We start from the raw sequence: 22,050 nt of genomic DNA, 5'->3' as shown, positions 1-22,050 counted from the left end.
CTCCTTGGGCTAACCATCCAAGTGTAATAACATTCACATTTTGAGAAGAATTTTCTAGTAACTCAATGTATTTGCTGAACACCATTAAGTGAGACGGACAAAGAAAAGTGACACCAGTTTGGTGCAGGTGGGGCGTAGATTGTGTCGTTGGATGTCAAGGCTCTTGCTAACGAAAGGAGAGAAACAAAACTCGACGATGTCCATAGTGGACACAGAGAGTATAAGGAATTGGATTAGAAAAGACTAAGTTGAGCGTAATTTCTGAAGGACTTTTCCTTTATGAAGGTATAGTGCACGGCGCATCGTTGACACGACGTTATCGCCTTCTTAACTGTGTACATGACAATGCTGCGACTCCAAGATAGCTACTTCATACTTCTTCATACTCGACTTCCATCACATAAAAAAAAACTTTACTGTGCGACAAAATTCGTCGTCTTTATCCTCTCAACATCTTGCGACTAACTTTACTTTGCGACCAAATTCGCCGTCTTCATCCTCTCAACATTTTGCGACTAAACTCGCCGTCTCTATAGCTCCATGGTGCTGGCCTCATTGGCCCAGCTGGTTGCTTAAAACTCCGCCTATCATTGGTTATCTCGCAGTGTCCTGGGACACGTCATACAGTTAAATGCTACTACTTCAGTAGTCGGTATTCCTTCGGAAAATACAACGGGAAACAGTGTCAAAGAAGGCTCAAGGTTTTGAACAGAGATTTCCGCTTACTGGCGTTTAGCTGCGGGCTAGACGCGGTTCGCATCTGACGTTGCCTGATCAGCTGCCGTCAGAGAGCACGGAACACTGTTCCCGTGAACTCTTCTTCGACATGGAAGATCAAAGTCTGAGCTGAATAGTTTTGTGTCTGTTGAAATTTGACAGATGAAAGTGGGTAGAAAGGACTATGCCGCGAAACGGAAAAGTGAAGGAACGACACAGACAGCTAAGGGACCGCGCGGGTGCCAGCCGCGTCACGAAAGGTACGTGCCCTCGCGGGTGTGGTTCTCTTGTTCATCCAATAGACTAGATATATGGCCAAAGCTTGCTCGTTCTGTGGGCGTGATTCGCTCTGTTTATGTTACCTATCATGGCGGCAGGCATGTGGTATATCCCTCCAGATAAACATTCAAATACAAATCAAAATAAAGCATGGTTACATCCTAAACTACTCTTCTAAAACAATTTATCACCTAAGACATCCTTATTATTAAACAAATAACTGGCAGTACTCGGGAACTTACTCTAGCATACTCGAAATCCTACAAAATGATTATCCTCGTCAGTCTAGTAGCACAGTGACACATGGAAACACTAGGTTGATACAAACACTAAATTACTGGTGCTGGCAAAACTTTAGCAAAATTCTCTAAATAGTTAGTAATAAAACAGTCAAAATGAGCAACAATAAGATAATACATGGACTTAAGTAATTGGACACAAGTAATTAGACATAAGTAATTGGACGTAATCAATTAGACACAAGCAATTTGACATAAGTAATTGGCAACTCGTCATAGTGATATAAGCGGTGGCAAAACCGTAACAAAAGCAAAAGTTTAAAATATTATTTCCTTCAAACAAAACTTCCTTATCCTCCAGTTACATTTCGTAGCAAAATGAATGTAAGCATCCCCTGGTATTCCTTTTAGCTCTCGTTTGTATTTTCATTCCAACCGATCTTTGGTACTTCTACCCACAGGAAAACTGTCATTAAGCAATGGCAATGTTATGTGTAATGCTGTGGAATAGTGTAGTGTCACGTTAATACTTCCTTTAGCAAGATTCTGATGAAAAATGATTTTATGTCTCCTTCAATGGACAGGCCAATAATTATTAAACGTGTGATAAACCGGTTCCTGTGTTGATTTGTTTTTGCAAATATTTGTGATTATCAGTCACCCAGTCAATCGTTCCGGTGTGTATTTGTTGTTCTTTTTTGTTCATTCTCTCACTTACCTGCTTCCATATAATCAATATTGGCGGCTCGACGAAGCTAGTTGCATCTCGGAAGACGTCGATATGACTTACCTGTCGGTGCTTTGGTTTTTAATAAAATTAGAGTTCATTTGTCATATAAAAAGTGTGTAGGGAGCAAAGTAAGTTACTGACTATTGAAAATGTGCATAAAGTTATTCAAAGGGTTCGTTATATAATGGTTAAGAATTTCTGTGCTGAGATTCAGTGCAGCTTGAGGTGCTAAGGTGCGACACGCGTCGCGCTCGTGAGATTGTAAGTTGCTGACAGCGCAGCTGACAGTACGGCTGCGTCCGGTTTCACTGGCTCGGCTGCATAACTGGCGTTCACGCTGGGTCCGTCCTCTTACTACGCATGGAGTTTGTCTCTCGGTACAGTCACAAAATTTCCTTCCAGAGTTATCTTATGTTGTTCACGACAGTTATGCATGGAGGATGTTCTTTTCTAAGGGACTCTAATAACTTCAATCGTTAGAGGTCACAAAACTATCGGGTTACAACTATTTTACTTAAACACTCTGTTCTTCAAAATTTAGGTAAATGGCAGGTGTTAGGCTTCTATATAAACTATACTTTGCAATGGCATTCCAAACCCAACTCCTTGGCTAACGCGTTCCCCACACAGCGGTCGTTTACAGGACAGATATAGCGGCAAGTGCCGGCTTTCTTGACACCATATAGATCCGTTTATTAACCGTGGTGGTAATACAACATAGCCGGAGATCGATCTGAAATTCCAATGTTTTCTAATCCTGATAGGTTCCACAATGCGTACCAGGAAAAAGTTCTCTCTTGCGATTTTTGTTCCATACTGAAAATTCAAATAGACAATACACATAGATTCCCGTCTTTAGATAAGACTAATAAAATCTGTAGGGCAATATTAAGCTGGTGATTTTATTTTTATAACTATCACTTCAGGTTTGCTGTTTAAACTGCAACGTACGAATGTACAAAGATGTAGCGTGGCTGAGGCACGTGGCCTGCAGGGCGATGGTTGGGTGGTGTGGAGGGTCGAGGGGAGAGGTGCAGATGCTGCACGCACCAAGGACAGAGGCGGTGGGTGGGGAAGGGGGAACTGCAATGGCCGCTCTCTCGGCAGGCCGTGAGAGGGAAGGGAAGGGGGCCGCGTCGCCAGCTGACAGGGAGGGGCGGGACTCGCCGCATGTGAACAGCTGTAGACCACAGCGGCGGTATTTACGCGACACCTTCCGTGGCATTTAATATACAGAAATACGTGGTACCAAAAAACTTACCTTGTTGTCTGTTCACATCGCATCATGAAAACAATAAAATAGCACTTGGGGAAGACTTACTTTAGAGTAACATATTGGTTGTTTAACTTGGACGTATTTATTCATGTTTTTATCGTTGTGTGATCATTTAGCAAAACATACATGTAATAGGGCGTCTTTCACAGTACAGGTAGACGGCTGCATGTAGTCACTGATCTACTGGCAGTTACGAAGGCGTATTAGTATCATGTTTTTATGGTAAAGCTTTAATACCTGTGTTCGTGCACTATTCACTAAATTAACAAGTGAAATGTGAATCCCCTTGAAATATACAATATTAACTGATTCTTTCTCTACGTGTTCTTTTGACAAGGACAACTTTCCCCTTAATTCCATGATTAAAGAATGTTTGTGGTTTTAATTCTCGACCGCTACGATAACATGACTGGAGACGTTAAATGACAAGACAAAATGATCACATAACTTGAGTCACTTCCATTAACATGTGACGTCATAAATTCTATTACCAGTTACCAACAGTTGCCAATTCTTATGTCTACTTATAATTAACATGCACACTTCAATAAATGTATAGTAACGACGGTGTTTTCCGTCAATTAATTCTGTTGCTTCATGCAGGACTTTTTCAACTGTTTACATACCATCTCAGACCTACTTTCTGGAACGCAAATCGTAGGGGTTTGACCTTAGAGCATATCTACGTTGCTGTCTAGGCTGTTGTATTACCTTCTTTCTTGCTTTTTTGGGTGGAACTACTGGCGCAATAGGCCGAGCTTCTTCGGTCGGAATTTCGTGCTGAACCAAATCCGTAGCCGGTAGAAACTGCCTCTCTTCAAACAACCACGAAAATTCCTCTAATACCGGCTGCAACATCCTTTTCTCCTCACTGTTTAAATGACCTAACTTCTCTGCTAACTGACTCCTTATCGTCGACGCGACATATCGCACTTCTCTAACTGAACATTTCTTTCCTTTCCTTCCTTTCTTATCTTTATTTCGCTGCTTCTCAGCTCCTCTTATTTCCTCAAAAATTTCCTGACCACTGGCAACAATAGTACCCTTCGGTATCACAACATCTTCTACACCAAAATTATCTATACTTACTGGTATCGCAAAACCCTTCTGTCTCCTCTCCGGTCGGCAGGTACTTCTCTTTATATGTACTGACTGACGATCTAAAACATCATTCTGGGTGAGCGGGTCAACCAGAATGTCTGTATTAGGCTGTTCTTGATTTTTGACATCTATCCAGAGAATCTTTCCACTTCCGCCTTTTATCCTCACAGGGTCAGTGGTTTTTATCGCCCACATCTGCGGTTTTATGGGAGACTGTGAACGGCGCCTTTCGCAGCTCCCTCGCGTCTGACGGGGGTGCGCACTGCCAAATCGGTGAATTGCTTCGCCGAACTGCACAGTTCGCGTTCGATAGTCCACTATCCCCCGATAACGGTGCAGGAAGTCATTCCCTAGTATGATGTCAAATTCACCCTTCTTTAGCCTCACTACCTCCATCCTCTGACTGTATTTACCACCGTCTATTTGCAGATTCACTACACACGAACCTGCAGGGACAACTACTTCCTCTCCAAGGCCACTGATATTGTACCGGGGTGGCTGTAACACCCTTCGATCATTTTTCTCCACAAACAATACACTAACTTGAGCACCAGTATCAACTAAAATTCTAACTGATTTGTTCCCGAGTACGCCAAATAGACTAACGTGTTCCACCTCTTTACATTTTTCGGTCCTAACCGGGTGTATTATTTTTGTCGGGGGCGCGGGTGGGTGGCGGAACCTGCCCCCCAAGCGTTTCCCTGATTCGACCCTGCGTTGCGGCGGTGGCCGCGCATCTGATTAGAGAATGGTGACTTTGTGGGGCAAACATTATTAGCATGACCTACTGTCTGGCAAATAGTGCAATACGGCGCGCGACAGCGCATTGCCGTATGGTTGGGCTTCCCACAACGCTGACAAAATACTTCTTTTGCTGGGACCGGTACTGGGTCCGATGGGCGCGGGGCGGCAGCGCAAAAACGCAGTACCTCTTCGCGTAACATTGCCAAACGAACAGCTTCAAACAGAGAAGTGGGGGAGGCTGCTTTGACTTCTCCTCCGATGCGGGGGTCAATACCGCGAACAAATGCATCAATTGCACGCGCTTCCGCTTCTGAGCGCAAAATTCTGTTTTCACTGGCATTTTCACCTAGCCTATAGGTACGACAAGATACTGCTCGTATGCGATCTGCAAAGGCATCAAAATCCTCATTAGGCTTCTGCCTAAGTGTTGATAATTGATCTCTGTAATATCCGGTACCTCTGGTATCGGAATAACGCGTAGTCAATCCGCGGGCCAATACTTCAAATTCGTGCGTGTCACGCAATTCATCCACCGTTTCTATAAACATTCGGGCTTCCCCTGTCAACTTCAGTCTGGCTACATTGACCAATACATCATCCGGCCAGGCACACGTGCGACCCACATCACGAATATTTTGTAAGAACATAGCCACATTTTCGTGGGACTTCCCAGAAAAGGTGGGAATGAAGTCAGCCGCAGGAAAATTGCTTACAGTCGCCATGTTAGCAGAAATTGTGGCGTTTGTATAAGAGACAGAATTAGTGTTAGTTGCAGGGGCGGAGCTAGCCACAGGTATGGAAGTTCGCGCACTAGCTTCCAGCGTCTGTTTCAAGACGCGGTTTTGCTCAAGTAGCTCCTGATTTTGTGCGAATAACTGGCGCATTTGTGCATTTATGGCCTCGAGCGGGTCTTGCGAGGCAGGTGCCTCTACGGGGGTATCCCGTTCCGTCGCTCGTGTCCCTATCGGCATGTTTACAATTTTATGGGACGCTAGTGACCAGAAAAAAGTAATGATTGTTACAAAAAAAGGACGGCCACAAAGATTCTCAATCCAGCGGCGGAAGATCGTCGAAGCTATAGTTGTAAGCATCGCGGCGACTTACATGGCGATGGAGGCGGTGCGACGCATTGGTGGCGGCGACGGCGTGGTGCAGTGGCTGCGGCGGCGGGGGCGGCGGCGTCCGGACCCTCGGGCGGCGGCGAATGTGTTGGCGGCGGACGGCGCTGGCTCGGCCGGTCGGCGATGGCGGCAGGCCCTGGCGCGTCGGTGACAGCGGCGGGCGGCGGCGGCGTGACGGATGACGGCGGCGGATGACGGCGGCCCGGCCGGTCGGGCAGCGCAGCGCAGGCCCCTCGAACTCAGGCAGCGGGCACCGCGGCGGCGTCCGGCTCACGTGGCTGACTAGCGTGGGCTGCCTCGCTGCAGCACGCGCCCTGTGCGTGTTTAGTGGAGCAGCCACGGCCCACGTGGAGCAAACGTGGCAACCGGTTGGCGCATTCCATGCGCGAAGTTCACGGCGTCTTGCCGGGAGAAATTTGGTGTAGCGACAAAGTCACTACGGGAACGGTATCCCACTTCTGACACCAATTGTACAGGATGGGGCCGGTATGGGCAGGCGGTGGGCGTTATGGAATAATAGTGTAATTTTTAGAGAAAGGCCATTTATTGGCTAAAGCATGATGAAAGGGGCTACATAGGCCTAGGGAGGTGAGGGTGAGCCAGAGCTTACAATTTGGCGAACATTGTTCGCGAAGCTACCGAAAGTGGTTGTCTGCCAAAACTAAGTCCACAGTGCCGTAGCACCGGGAGAAGCGGGAGATGTTCAGTGCTACAGGACGCGCATCCGACTCGCGGGTGAGCAAGAATACAAGAGAGCAGGCCCGGCGACGGGCGGCCGGGTATGTTCGACGCACCACGCGGCTTCCTCCACCCTGATTGGTCAGGACCGAGCAAACCGTGCGGGCGGCATGGAACTTTCCAGAGCGTTGCCTGCTAAGCGACGCCTGGGACGGCGTTACCTCGTCAGCACACGAGAGAGGCGCGTGAACAAGGTGCCCTTCCTCGGTGCTGACTTCCTGTTAGTAGACCGTGGGACGAAAGAATTTAGAGGCAGCTAACACTGCCGGCCGTGGCTTGGCCGCAATGGAAAAATGAAGTTACCGGTTGCAGGTTCATATAATAAAGTAAAATCCCCTATTGTCTGGCTCATCCTTTACAATATTAGACCTTCTGGTGACAAACAGACGCAGACTATTTGAAACAGTTAACGCAGAACAGGGAATCAGCAATCATAAAGCGGTTACTACATCGATAATTTCGGCCGTAAATAGAAATATTAAAAACGGTAGGAAGATTTTTCTGTTTAGCAAAAGTGACAAAAAGCAGATTTCGGAGTACTTGACGGCTCAACACAAAAGTTTTATCTCAAATACAGATAGTGTTGAGGATCAGTGGACAAAGTTCAAAACCATCGTACAATATGCGTTAGATGAGTATGTGCCAAGCAAGATCTTAAGAGATGGAAAAGAGCCACCGTGGTACAACAACCGAGCTAGGAAACTGCTGCGGAAGGAAAGGGAACTTCACAGCAAACATAAACATAGCCAAAGCCTTGCAGACAAACAAAAATTACGCGAAGCGAAATGTAGTGTGAGGAGGGCTATGCGATAGGCGTTCAATGAATTCGAAAGTAAAGTTCTATGTACTGACTTGGCAGAAAATCCTAAGAAATTCTGGTCTTATGTCAAAGCGGTAGGTGGATCAAAACAAAATGTCGAGACACTCTGTGACCAAAATGGTACTGAAACAGAGGATGACAGACTAAAGGCCGAAATACTAAATGTCTTTTTCCAAAGCTGTTTCACAGAGGAAGACTGCAGTGTAGTTCCTTCTCTAGATTGTCGCACAGATGATAAAATGGTAGATATCGAAATAGACAACAGAGGGATAGAGAAACAATTAAAATCGCTCAAAAGAGGAAAGGCTGTTGGACCTGATGGGATACCAGTTCTATTTTACACAGAGTACGCGAAGGAACTTGCCCCCCTTCTTGCAGAGGTATACCGTAGGTCTCTAGAAGACTGTAGCGTTCCAAAGGATTGGAAAAGGGCACAGGTCATCCCCGTTTTCAAGAAGGGACGTCGAACAGATGTGCAGAATTATAGACGTATATCTCTAACGTCGATCAGTTGTAGAATTTTGGAACACGTATTATGTTCGAGTATAATGACTTTTCTGGAGACTAGAAATCTACTCTGTAGGAATCAGCATGGGTTTCGAAAAAGACGATCGTGTGAAACCCAGCTCGCGCTATTCGTCCACGAGACTCAGAGGGCCATAGACACGGGTTCCCAGGAAGATGCCGTGTTTCTTGACTTCCGCAAGGCGTTCGATACAGTTCCCCATAGTCGTTTAATGAACAAAGTAAGAGCATATGGACTATCATACCAATTGTGTGATTGGATTGAGGAGTTCCTCGATAACAGAACGCAGTACGTCATTCTCAATGGAGGGAAGTCTTCCGAAGTGAGAGTGATTTCAGATGTGCTGCAGGGGAGTGTCGTATGACCGTTGCTATTCACAATATATATAAATGACCTTTTGGATAACATCGGAAGTTCACTGAGGCTTTTTGCGGATGATGCTGTAGTATATCGAGAGGTTGTAACAATGGAAAATTGTACTGAAATGCAGGAGGATCTGCAACGAATTGACACATGGTGCAGGGAATGGCAATTGAATCTCAATGTAGACAAGTGTAATGTGCTGCGAATACATAGGAAGAAAGATCCTTTAGCATTTAGCTAAAATATAGCAGGTCAGCAACTGGAAGCAGTTAATTCCACAAATTATCTGGGAGTAGGTATTAGGAGTGATTTAAAATGGAATGGCCATATAAAATTAATCGTCATTAAAGCAGATGCCAGACTGAGATTCATTGGAAGAATCCTAAGGAAATGCAATCCGAAAACAAAGGAAGTAGGTTACAGTACACTTGTTCGCCTACTGCTTGAATACTGCTTAGCGGTGTGGGATCCGTACCAGATAGGGATGATAGAAGATATGGAGAAGATTCAACGGAGAGCAGCGCGCTTCGTTACAGGATCATTTAGTAACCGCGAAAGCGTTACGGAGATGTTAGATAAACTCCAGTGGAAGACTCTGCAAGAGAGACGCCCAGTAGCTCGCTACGGGCTTTTGTTGAAGTTTCGAGAACATACCTACAGAGGAGTCGAGCAGTATATTGCTCCCTCCTACGTATATCTCGCGAAGAGACCATGAGGATAAAATCAGAGAGATTAGAGCCCACACAGAGGCATACCGACAATCTTTCTTTCCACGAGCAACACGAGACTGGAATAGAAGGGAGAACGGATAGAGGTACTCAAAGTACCCTCCGCCACACACCGTAAGGTGGCTTGCGGAATATGGATGTAGATGTAGATGTTATAATTCCCTGTATTTTATCCTTGCTACCTTCAAAATTTCAGAACAGAAATGAAGTTGATGTGCAGGAAAGTAACTGTGGTGCAACGGAGTGCCATAGGCCCATAGCATAAACGGCACTGTAGTAGGAAAAGAATACGCTGATCGGTGTTCAGAGAGCAGTTAACTTTGCATTCTTTTTGTCGTCCACCTATTTTTAATTCAATAGACTATCGCTTTCACTACTAAGGGCTTAGTAGGCATAGTCATAGCGAGGTGGGTCATGGAAATATTTTACTGGAACCGCTCAGCAAGCACAAAGTGGCGGAAGGGCTCATTGCTCATGAATGGTGTTGCTCCTTACCTTCCAGCTCTGACGACTTTGTGACATCTGCCTTCACGAAAATTATCTTGTTCTTCCCGAATTCGCTTTCGAATTCCTCTACCACTTTCTGGCCAACCGCTGGGTCCACATCAGATATCACCACCTGGAACATCAGATGAATTAACTTACAGATCTTGATTCTTCCAACATTTCTTTGTATATCAGCGTCATGTCTTTTATGTACACATCATAATCTACATGTTAACGTTATTATCTGTCCTGAAAAATGAATTGAGACAAATGAAGCCAGTGATGCCTAAATATTTATGTGATTTGGTGATTATCAATTTTTCTTCAACTGCTCTGTTATCAGTGGTTAACCATAATTTGTTTTCTTTTTTCGTGCATGCTACTATTGTGGTTCTTAAGTGGATACACGAGCGAGGAACAGATGCCATACACTAACAGAGAATTCAGATATAGTAATTTATTCTACATCTAATATCAAACAGTAAAAATACTACATAACTTTGTTGCTGTATTTGCAGCGCCAGCTGCTAACAGTAGAGCTGGATGTAGAAATATATACAGATACAAAAGATTGATAAATCTGTCACTGTTCGATACAGTGTCTATTCAGAAGATGTCGAGCCCTGGCCGCTATGAAAGTCTGTAAATGTTATCCAGCAGGCAAACATACCAAACGGGACTCAGTGCATGAAAGTTCGAACTTAACTACCCTCGCCACTGGAGATCCGGAGAGGCAATGCTTGCATCTCATTGGCAGCAGTGTAATCGTTCGTGGCAGGCAGCGCCCGTGTGCGATAACTAACCAAGATTAAACAAAAGTGCAAACAGTCCATTCCCACCTAGCGTGGTGCAAAGGTAGCACAAGGACAAGAGCCTTACAAGACGCATTCGTAACTTGAACTGACACACTACCAAGGGAGTTCCCATAAAACAGGGACAGGAAGACAAAAACAAGATATTCAAATTAACAAGTATGTGGCCAATGGAAGTGGTGGTGGTGGGGGGGTGGTGGTGAGGTGGGCACTGAGGGGGGAGAGGGAGGGGGTGAAGAAGATTGAAATCCGTGCAAACGAAGTAGGGTGTTGAAATAATGGGAAGAGAGAGAGAGGGGAATAGAAAGAAAGTGTGAGAGAGAGAGAGAGAGAGAGAGAGAGAGAGAGAGAGATGGGGTGGGGGGGGGGGGAGAGGGAGTGGGGAAAGAGAGTGAGTGACAAAGGGCATTAGGGGCGGGGGGAAATTGGTTGCCAGAACTGAGTGGTCAAACAAGTAGGGAGTAGTGGAAGAGAGGACAGATACGGGGGGACCATGTTAAAATAGCAATGTCAAATGCGGCTTAAAACACATAAGCATAATACAAGTTATATACTGACGTGTAATTAATAACGTAAGACACTAAATAGATCACTGATGATAAGCAACATGAACATGGTCGTATTTCTAGAATGTTACATGATCTGAAATGCTCAGCCCCGCAAAGGGTAAAAGTAATCGTCCTTCTTATACACTCCTGTTTATAGGTATGTAGCATCCTGAAATGAGCTTTAGAAAAAAAGTAAGTGAAATATATCAAAAGTAAAAAAAAAAGGACCCAGTAAAAATCACAGAATTGTGCAAAAGAACGGAGTGGTAAGCAGGGAAAACAGGATGGGGAGGGCGCACACACTGCCAATCCAGAATTAACAATTTATTGCGGCAATACTGAAATATTATAGAGCAGAACAAAACCATTACAATAAAACACATTTACAAATGCAGAAGACGCACGAATAAAAGGACTTTAAAACAGCAGCATGTTCATAGTAAAGTTTTAAAATACAATACTATTGATTTAAACAACTGAAAATCCAGGATGGAATAATGACAATAGTGTGAAAAGTGTAGTTGCTACTCACCATATAGCGGAGAGGCTGAGTTGCAAATAGGCACAACAAAAAGACTGTCAAACAAAGCTTTCGGCCAAACAGGTCTTCATCAGAATTAGACAACATACACACACATACACACACACACACATTAATGCAAACGCAAGTCACACACACATGACCACAGTCTCTGGGAGCCAACGCCAGTCTGGCCTTGGTAGCTACAGACTGTGGTCATGTGTGTGTGACTTGCGGCTGCATTAATGTGTGTGTGTGTGTGTGTGTGTGTGTGTGTGTGTGTGTGTAAGTGTATGTTGTCTAATTCTGATGAAGAGCTGTTTGGCCGAAAGCTTTGTTTGACAGTCTTTTTGTTGTGCCTATTTGCCACTCAGCATCTCCGCTATTTGGTGAGAAGCAACTATCCTTTTCATTCAAATGGTTCAAATGGCTCTAAGCACTATGGGACTTAATATCTGAGGTCATCAGTCCCCTAGACTTAGAACTACTTACACCTAAATAACCTAAGGACATCACACACATCCATGCCCGAGGCAGGATTCGAGCCAGTGACCGTAGCAGCAGCGCGGTTCCGGACTGAAGCGCCTAGAACCGCTCGGCCACAGATCCCTTTCATAATATTGTAAGTATACCATACATTTAAAACACAAAAGCAAGAAATAAATATCCAATGAAGGAGTATGTGGTTGATGGTGGTGGAAGGGAGAGGGTATGGAGGATTGAGATCCATGCAAGTGAGGCACAGCATTGAAGATTGCGCAAGAAACGGCCGATTCTGTCCGTCACTCTGGGAATGTATGGCAGATACCGTATACCATGCACATGCGAAAAATTTTATGTCGGAATGACTGGACGGGCAATTAACACCAGGATCAAAGAGCATAAGCGACATTGCAGGTTAGGGCAGGTGGAGAAATTGGCCGTGGCAGAGCACGCACTGAGTGAGACCGACTACGTAATGAAATTCCCCGACACGGAAGTTCTGGCTGTAGAGAAGCACTATCACAAGCACTTGTTCAGAGAAGCTGTAGAAATACAAAAACACGCGAACAGTTTGAACAAGAAAGAGGAAAGCCTTAAGGTAAACGGATCCTGGCTTCCCTTACTGCAGCGAACGACCGTCGCAGGTAGCAAGAGGAGAACCGCACCGGAAATGACCGCGGAGAAGCCCTCCGACGTTGGCGCGTCAGGTACATATAGTCTGCTCCACCACCGGCAATAGAGGGTGAAGTTTTGACAATGCCAGCCACTCGTGCTGGCGAAACGTCAGTAAAATCATTAGATGAACGCCGGCCGAAGAACCAGAGACAGAAGCCAATAGGCAGTTTGTCAATGGTGCCCTACATCGATTTTGATCTGATGATGGTATATGCCACCTGGGTGAAAGTAGGTGTATTGTTAATTATTTCAACGTCGTCCACCAACAGACGGCGTAGTGGCATAGCTACCAGAGCGCTATCTGTGTCTACCATTTAATAGGGAATGCTCACAGCCAGAAGGCTCCCTGTGCTGTACTAGGTCTTCCTACAGCCGACTGAGCGAGTTTGAAAGGGGCCAAATTGTGGCCTTCCAAGCGGTGGGATGGTCCTTTCGGAGAAATGCCACGCAAGGTGGATGTGCTGCGTTAGTGTGCAATGATGCTGGTATCAGTGGTCATGTGAACATTCTCACACACGTAGATGAGGTTCTGGTCGTCCACGGAGCAAAGTCGCCCTCCAGGTCGTCATTTTGTTAGGGCAGCAGTGGCAGATCCTACAGCTACCATAGAAGAGACTTGTGAGCCCACACGCGTGAGAACCGGTTATTAGCAATGGGACTATGGGCACACTCATCTCTAGCCCGTCTTCCAGTCGCGTCACAGCATCGACAGGCACGGCTTGACTGCTGACATCAGAGGATCATTTGGAGAATGGTATGGCGCGCTGTGGTCTTCAGCGATGAAAGCAGATTCTGCCTGCATGCAAGTGATCGTCGTTTGCAAGTACAGTGTAGACCTGCTGGTGCTGTCTCATACAGTGCATTCGCTCAAGACCCACTGGCCCCACCTTAGGGCTCATGGTCTGAGGTGCGATAAGCTACAGCTCTCGTTCACCTTTGGTGTTTTTGGAGGGGGCGCTAATCTGCGCGCGGTACATGCAGAATGCCGTTAGACCAATTCTTTTGCAGTTCTTGCAACAAGGCAATGTGTTGTTCCAACAGGATAATGCTTGCCCACACACCGCGCATGAAACTCAAAGTGCTCTGCAAGACGTGCAGCAACTTCCCTGGCCAACATGATCTCCAGGCTTTTCTCCAGTCGAGCACTTGTGGGATGTGATGGGATGAGAAGTGACACGTGCGACTCGTCGACCAACTCTTACAGAGCTACATGAACAGGTCGAGCTGGCGTGGCATAACGTATTACAGGAGAGTATTCGCCATCTGTACGATCGGCTAGATGTCAAAGTCGGCACCTGCATTGCCACCAGTGGAGGCTGCACCACATACTAGTATGGGTGTTTCAGCGTCGGTCGGTATCTAGTTCGCAGAACCGCTTGTGCTGTTCATCTGTAAATGTAATCATACCAGGTACTCTATGGGCATAGTTGCATCAATAAATCTTGAGTAATTGGAAACGTCTGAAGGGGTGTAATAGTTTTTTTCTGGTAGTGTATATGGCGCTCAGTCTATATTTTTTCACATTTGTTACACAGTTAGAATGTTTTAAGTTCTTAGAGCTTCTAACGCGATCAAGAATGGCGCGGATGTCAGCTGACAAAAACTTCACGGAGGAAAAAAATGGTTTGAATGGCTCTGAGCACTATGGGACTCAACTTCTGAGGTCATCAGTCCCCTAGAACTTAGAACTACCTAAACCTAACTAACCTAAGGACATCACGTACATGCATGCCCGAGGCAGGATTCGAACCTGCGACTGTAGCGGTCTCGCGGTTCCAGACTGTAGTGCCTAGAACCGCACGGCCACTCCGGCCGCCGACGGAGGAAAACAAGTACTTTTTATTGTATGGATTTTATTTATTTTTCTTCATTCACTCGGCTGTATTTAGTTTTTACCTGCTTACGTTTTATCGAATTCAAAGTCACATGAGTCTATCTGGAGGCGTACGGAAGGGGAATTATTGCAGACCTGGAAAATATATAGAATATCGTTCGATAACACGAGGGAGCTGCCAATACAACGATGTACCAAAAGTACGAATACAGCCCAGCACAACAGATGATGTAGCAGACAATTAAAACGCTGACTACGTACATTGGTTGACACATACTTGTAAATGGATCCATGTGGCTTTGAAATCAATAGGATGTGAATGGCAAAGCAATTAATACAGTTGAGTGGATAAATAAAATGAATGGAATAAAAAATATTGATTTTTGTCCGTAGAGAGGATTATTTGCCAACATCATTTCATAAGGACTTGGCGTGTTTGTTCCGCTCTTTACCTCATTTCCATAAACAGCCTAATAATATTATGTTTGTTACTCTGAAGTTCTTTTGATAATCTGTTATCAGATGCCTTGTTCTCTGTATCTACTTTCTTCAATTTGTCTTAAAGCTGGTATGTGCTATTTATGTTGTATGGTACCGTTTGCATGATATGCAGAACAAATGTCAATAAGATTTTTTTTAAAAATGTGTGTTACCAAGGGGTCAATACCTATGGACAAGGGGGGATTGCGGAGGAGGGGGAGGGGGCGCAGCTCCATCCCAGCTCTCAGAGAAAGGAAAAAATATAGTGTATTAACGTGGTTTTCTTGGATGGAAACGATTTAAAAGTCATTACTTCACAGGTTTTTAACACAGTAAGACATGAAAAAATTTTATGGCTACTTGTAAGTCGCCATTCGTCTTCCAAAATACTGAAAATACACGACACCCCCAGGTATAGGCAACCCCCCCCCCCCCAAGTACTATCTGATGGGCGCCCTTGTGTGTTACAGTCGTACTTTCTGCTCATGCACAAAAAAGGGCTGTACAGTGAACACTTTCTAAGTTTTACTAAAATGTTTTATGTCTTGTTGCTGTGCTTCTCGTTGTTGTCACACAGTGACATCTCAAAAAAAGGTAGGTGCTTCTGGCTAGCCATGTATTTCACTGAGTAGGGCAGCACTGCCAGTTCCAGCCGCCTGACGCTGACCTTGGCTCCTGCAGTGAGCAGCGCCTTGGCGAAGGCCCGCCCCAGGCCCCCAGCTCCCCCGGTGACGAGAGCTACTTTGCCAGAGGGATCCATCCTGCAACACACAACAAACCACAATGTCACACAGTGCTCTCGCCTCTGTAAGCTTCAAAATACACTGGGAAGTGTGTATAGTATGGTGAATTTTCGAGGCTAAAAACACTGGACGTGTCGCCTCACCTTCAGATTATAAGTAGCTGATAGCTCGGAATTGCCCTATTACTTACACATGCCAATCATGTATTGGACAGTCTGCCTCTATAGCTTAGTGGTTAGTGTATTTGCCTACAATGCAAGGACCTGGGTTCGATTTCCAATACAAACAGGAATTTTTCCTTGGTGAAAGAGCTGCAATGGGGTGCTTTCTACACAGCTACTCATCAAGCCTCCTTAAGGCACGTGGTTCCACTCGCAAAGAGAGCAAAGGAAAAACGACTATCTATATGCCTCTGTACGAGCCCTTATTTCTCGTATCTTTGTGATCCTCATGCTCAGTGTAAGTTGGCAGCAGAAGAATCGCTCGGCAGTCAGCTTCAAATTCTAATTCTCTAAATTTTCTCAATAGTGTTCGTCAAAAAGGACATTGCATTACCTCCAGAGATTCTCATTTCAGCTCCCGAAGGATCTACCCATCCCAGCCGCAACTGTCTGTGCTGTAATAGGCACATAAGATTTCCTGATCTACAGTCACCAGTATTCCACTTGATGCAGTGCCCAGAAATGGATATGAGTTTTAAAATTCGTCCACGACTGACACAGTCATTTCCGAACTGTATGGAAGCAGAGCGGAAAGTCGCTCGTCATTCTGGAATCTGTGCGAGGTAGGATTGATGGAGGAAACAGGGAACATCCGAAGAAGAGGACAGATTTTCGTCACCGGCTGATTTTGTAACTGAGAAACTGAGACATAGATGCTCAGCCAACTCCAGTGGCACACGCTACAACATAGGCGTCATGCATTACGGTGTGAATTAATATTACACTAGTGGCCATTACAATTGCTATACCACGAAGATGATGTGCTACAGACGCGAAATTTAATGGACAGGCAGAAGATGCTGTGATATGCAAATGATTAGGTTTTCAGAGCATTCACACAAGGTTGGCGCCGGTGGCGACACCTACAACGTGCAGACATGAGAAAAGTTTCCAGCCGATTTCTCATACACAAACAGCGGTTGACCGGTGTTGCCTGGAGAAACGTTGTTGTGATGTGTAAGGAGGAGAAATGCGTACCATCACGTTACAGACTTTGATAAAGGTCGGATTGTAGCCTGTCGCGATAACGGTTTATCGTATCGCGACATTGCTGCTCGTGTTGGTCGAAATCCAATGACTGTTAGCAGAATATGGAATCGGTGGGTTCAGGAGGGTAATACGGAACGCCGTACTGTATCCCAACGGCCTCATATCACTAGCAGTCGAGATGACAGGCATTTTATCCGCATAGCTGTAACGGATCGTGCAGCCACGTCTCGATCCCTGAGTCAACAGATGGGCACGTTATCAAGACAACAATCATCTGCACGAACAGTTCGACGACGTTTACAGCAGCATGGACTATCAGTTCAGAGACCATGGCTGCGGTTACCCTTGACGCTGCATCACAGACAGGAGCGCCTGCGATGGTGTACTCAACGGCGAACCTGGGCACACGAATGGCAAAACGTCATTTTTTCGGATGAATCCAGGTTCTGTTTACAGAATCATGATGGTCGCACCCGTGTTTGGCGACATGGCGGTGAACGCACATTGGAAGCGTGTATTCGTCATCGCCATACTGACGCATTACCCGGAGTGATGGTATGGGCTGCCATTGGTTACACGCCTCGGGCACCTCTTTTTCGCATTGACGGCACTTTGAACAGTGGACGTTACATTTCAGATGTGTTACGACCCGTGGCTCTACCCTTCATTCGTTCCCTGCGGATAATGCACGACCGCATGTTGCAGGTCCTGTACGGGACTTTCTGGATACAGAAAATGTTCTCCAGATCTCTCACCATTTGAAAACGTCTGGTCAATGGTGGCCGAGCAGCTGGCTCGTCACGATACGCCAGTCACTACTCTTGATGAACTGTGGTATCTTGTTGAAGCTGCATGGGCAGCTGTACCTGTACACGTCATCCAAGCTCTGTTTGACAAATGCCCAGGCGTATCAAGGCCGTTATTACGGCCAGAGGTGGTTATTCTGGGTACTGATTTCTCAGTATCTATGCAGCCAAATTGCGTGAAAATGTAATCACATGTCAGTTCTAGTATAATATATTTGTCATCTGCATTTCTTCTTGGTGTATCAATTTTAGTGGCCAGTAGTGTAAAATTCCAGGACCATACTTCACTAGAAGAGTCAGTTAATATATTTCTTCCACCTACGTACATTTCGCGAAAAAACCATAAGAGTAAAATCAGAAAGATTCGAACTCACATGGAGGTTTATGTACAATCGTTCTTCCTGCAGATCTTCACCAGTAGAGAGGGACAGAAGGGATGTGACAGCGGTACACACAAGGTGCCTTCCACCATATGCCATAAGGTGGCTTACAGAGTGTAGATGTAGATGTCGATGTAGATGTAGACGTGGAGTCAGCTGCCACACCAGTCTCTCAAGCGGCCCAGGGTTATTTTCAATGTACAATAATATAATAATTCGAATTTTACTCACACATTTCTGTACTATGTGACACCGGTCTTACGTTAGCCGTAAAATGGAATGAAGTCGTTCTATAGCGTAAAAACAAACGTAAGTTTTTACGTGTTTTTAAGAGTATAAATACGCTATGAAACTCATTAACGAACAGCCTAGCAACCCCAGATAGTACCCTGAAGCGCCAAAGGAACTGGTATTGGCATGGGTATTCGAATACAGAGATACGTAAACATGCAGAATACGGCGCTACGATCGGAAACGCCTATATAAGACAACAAGTGTCTGGCACATTTGTTAGATCGGTTACTGCTGCTAAAATGGCAGGTTATCAAGATTTAAGTGAGTTTGAACGTTGTGTTATAGTCGCTGCAAGAGCGATGGGGCACAGCATCTCCGAGGGAGGGATGAAGTGGGCATTTTCCCGTATGACAACTTCACGAGTGTACCATGAATATCAGGAATCCAGCAAAACATCGCTGCAGCCGGAAAAAGATCCTGCAAAAGCGGGACCAACAACGACTGAAGACAATCGATCAGTATGACAGAAGTGCAACCCTTCCGTAAATTGCTGCATATTTCAGTGCTGGGCCATAAACAAGTGTCAGCGTGCGAACCATTGGACGAAGCATCTTCGATATGGGCTTTCGGAGCCCGAAGGTCCACTCGAGTACGCTTGATGGCTGTACGACACAAAGTTTTACGCGTCGACTAGGCCCGTCAACACCGACATAGGACTGTTATTGACTGAAAACATATTGCCTCGTCGGAAGAATCTCAGTTCACATTGTATCGAGTGGATAAATGCTTACGGCTATGGAGACAACCTCATGAATCCATGAATCCACGTGCGTAAGCATCCTGTCTGATCACTTCCATCCACTCATGACCATTGTACATTCCAACGGACTTGGGCAATTCCAGCAGGACAATGCGATACCCCACATGTCCAGAATTGCTACAGAGTGGCTCCAGGAACACTCTTCTGAGTTTAAACACTTTCGCTAGCCACCAAACTCCCCAGACATGAACATTATTGAATGAGATATGTATTTGGATTCATGAATCCTCAAGAATCCATGAATCCACTGTTCAAACTGGTGGAAGCTCTGTAATGGTGTCGGTGTCCTGCAGTTGGAGTGATATGGGACCCCTGATGCGTCTACATACGACTCTGACAGGTGACACGTGCGTAAGCATCCTGCCTGATCACTTCCATCCACTCATGACCATTGTGCATTCCAACGGACTTGGGCAATTCCAGCAGGACAATGCGATACCCCACATATCCAGAATTGCTACAGAGTGGCTCCAGAAACACTATTCTGATTTTAACACTTTCGCTGGCCACCAAACTCAGCAGACATGAACATTATTGAGCGTATCTGGGATGACTTGCAAAGTGCTGTTCAGAAGAGATGTCCATCCCCTCGTACTCTTACGGATTTATGAAGAGCCCTGCAGGATTGATGGTGTCAGTTACTTCCAGCAGTACGACATCAGTCGATTCCATACCACGTCGTGTTCTGGCACTTCTGCACGATCGCGGGGGCCCTACTGGATATTAGGGGGGCGTACCAGTTTCTCTGGCTCTTCAGTGTATATTTCTGTCACTGATATTTGCCTTCTCGATTACTTTCGCGCCATCCTCTTCCCATTCCCAGTCTCATAACTCCCCTACAGCTGAAATTTCGTCGGAAGTACCTGACCTTCCCTCGCTGGTCAGGCGACACCTCAGTGTCTCGTCCTTTGATGTTCGAAAAGATTAGGCAAAAATGTCGTGGTCAGTTATTCTCTGTGGACGGCAGTGACTGCGTGGCACCTTTCGCTCAGACCTGGGAGAGCCGCCGGCTCTGTCAACAAAAGCACGAAGCAGCCCGCATCCTTACTTCAGTAAAAACTGCCCAATTCCCAGTTGAGCTTCTTCTAAATTAGCTTCACTCACCACATCCTTATAACGAAGTAGTTTTTCGTGACGAAATTCTTAGGTAAATGTTTCACTGTTTTCTCTCAGCGTCAGAAAGTAATATACTCCTCTGTCGTCATCATGAGTAATTTTCTGTAGGCTGTGAGCTACTTCATGTAATTTGGGGGGGGGGGATTATGTGGTGTCACCGCCAGACACCACACTTCCTAGGTGGTAGCCTTTAAATCGGCCGCGGTCCATTAGTATACGTCGGACCCGCGTGTCGCCACTATCAGTCACCGCAGACAGAGCGCCGCCACACGCCAGGTATAGTCTAGAGAGACTCCCTAGCACTCGCCCCAGTTGTACAGCCGACTTTGCTAGCGATGGTTCACTGCCTGCATACGTTCTCATTTGCAGAGACGACAGTTTAGCATAGCCTTCAGCTACGTCATTTGCTACGACCTAGCAAGGCGCCATATTCAGTTACTATTCTGAACAGATAATATTTTGAATCATGTACCGTCAAGAGCGACGTTCATCATTAATGGATTAAAGTTAAGTATCAAACTAATTACGTCCGCTTTCTGAATTCTAATTCCTTGTCATGTTCCAGACCTCACGTCAGTATAGTCCTTCCCTCCTCACGCCAGCCTGCGTGAGCTAAAACGCGTGCATTTCGGCCTCCACTTGTAACACGGTGTTGGCTCTTCTGCCAACACAACAGATTATACAATGGTGACGGCACGAAGCCACGGAACGTCCATACGCTACAACAGATTATGTCTACGGCTGTGGCAGAGAAACATTGGTATCGATGCCGATTACGTTAAACAACGTATAACTTAACTTTATTTCTCTGTAGCCTTTCAGAATCAAGTGCAAGAGTCACACTTAAAAGAGTCTGTGGAATACTGAAGTTAAAAACTTATTTTTTCGGAAACAGATGATACATTAACAGTTAACATTATTTCAGTATTCGCAAATACTTGAATACAGACCTAGTGAGACACACTGTATAAGCCACTTAAGCAGGCTAACAATTTCCTTCAGCTGTCTCATTTTCTTTTCTTATCGCGTTATTTATTGAAGGGCTTTGTTCGTTACCATACAACGTAGTTGCGGCATATTTCAGATAACGGTATGCTCGTAAGCTGTACGTTATTTACGACACTTACAGGCCATAGACGCCCGACGAACCATGGATCTGGGCGCTGGGGGTGCCCTGTGTTTCTCTATATTACAAAGAGTCTTACCGTAGGTGCGATCATTTCGTAGGGATTTCTGTAGAGAGGCCACGCTAACATATGGTCTCTGAAGAGGGTCAGCAGTTTTTTCCGGTAATTGCAGTGAACCGCAGTCTTGATGACTGACCTTAGCCTGCGGCGGGAAAGTAAGGTCGTTAAATTTCTCGAGGATATAGAGCTCTATTTTATGGTTTAATGATGATGGATTTCTACTCGGAAAAAGATTCTAGAGGTCAAACAGACCCCGATTTAGATCCTAGGGCGTAGACTCTTAGGGAGGATGCTAGAATAAGAAAAAAATTCTGACATTCTACAACTCGAAGA

At 45.5% G+C, this 22,050-nt stretch overlaps 1 protein-coding gene across 1 annotated transcript in view; it reads right to left on the bottom strand.

Annotated features, from left to right (window-relative positions):
* The window catches only part of LOC124789619 (15-hydroxyprostaglandin dehydrogenase [NAD(+)]-like), an 86,958-nt gene that overhangs the window by 44,050 nt on the left and 20,858 nt on the right, over nt 1-22,050 (bottom strand). The window contains exons 2-3 of the mRNA XM_047257039.1: nt 15,888-15,981; nt 9,878-10,001 (exon numbers count right to left, since the gene is read on the bottom strand). Of these exons, the coding sequence (XP_047112995.1) occupies nt 9,878-10,001; nt 15,888-15,980 (217 nt within the window). The 5' untranslated portion in view covers nt 15,981. The remainder of the gene's footprint in view (nt 1-9,877; nt 10,002-15,887; nt 15,982-22,050) is intronic.

Source organism: Schistocerca piceifrons, chromosome 3 (assembly GCF_021461385.2).
Source record: "Schistocerca piceifrons isolate TAMUIC-IGC-003096 chromosome 3, iqSchPice1.1, whole genome shotgun sequence".
Classification (NCBI taxonomy): Eukaryota; Metazoa; Arthropoda; class Insecta; order Orthoptera; family Acrididae; genus Schistocerca; species Schistocerca piceifrons.
Note: the sequence above shows the minus strand (reverse complement) of the source record. Positions and strands in the feature narration are given on the sequence as shown.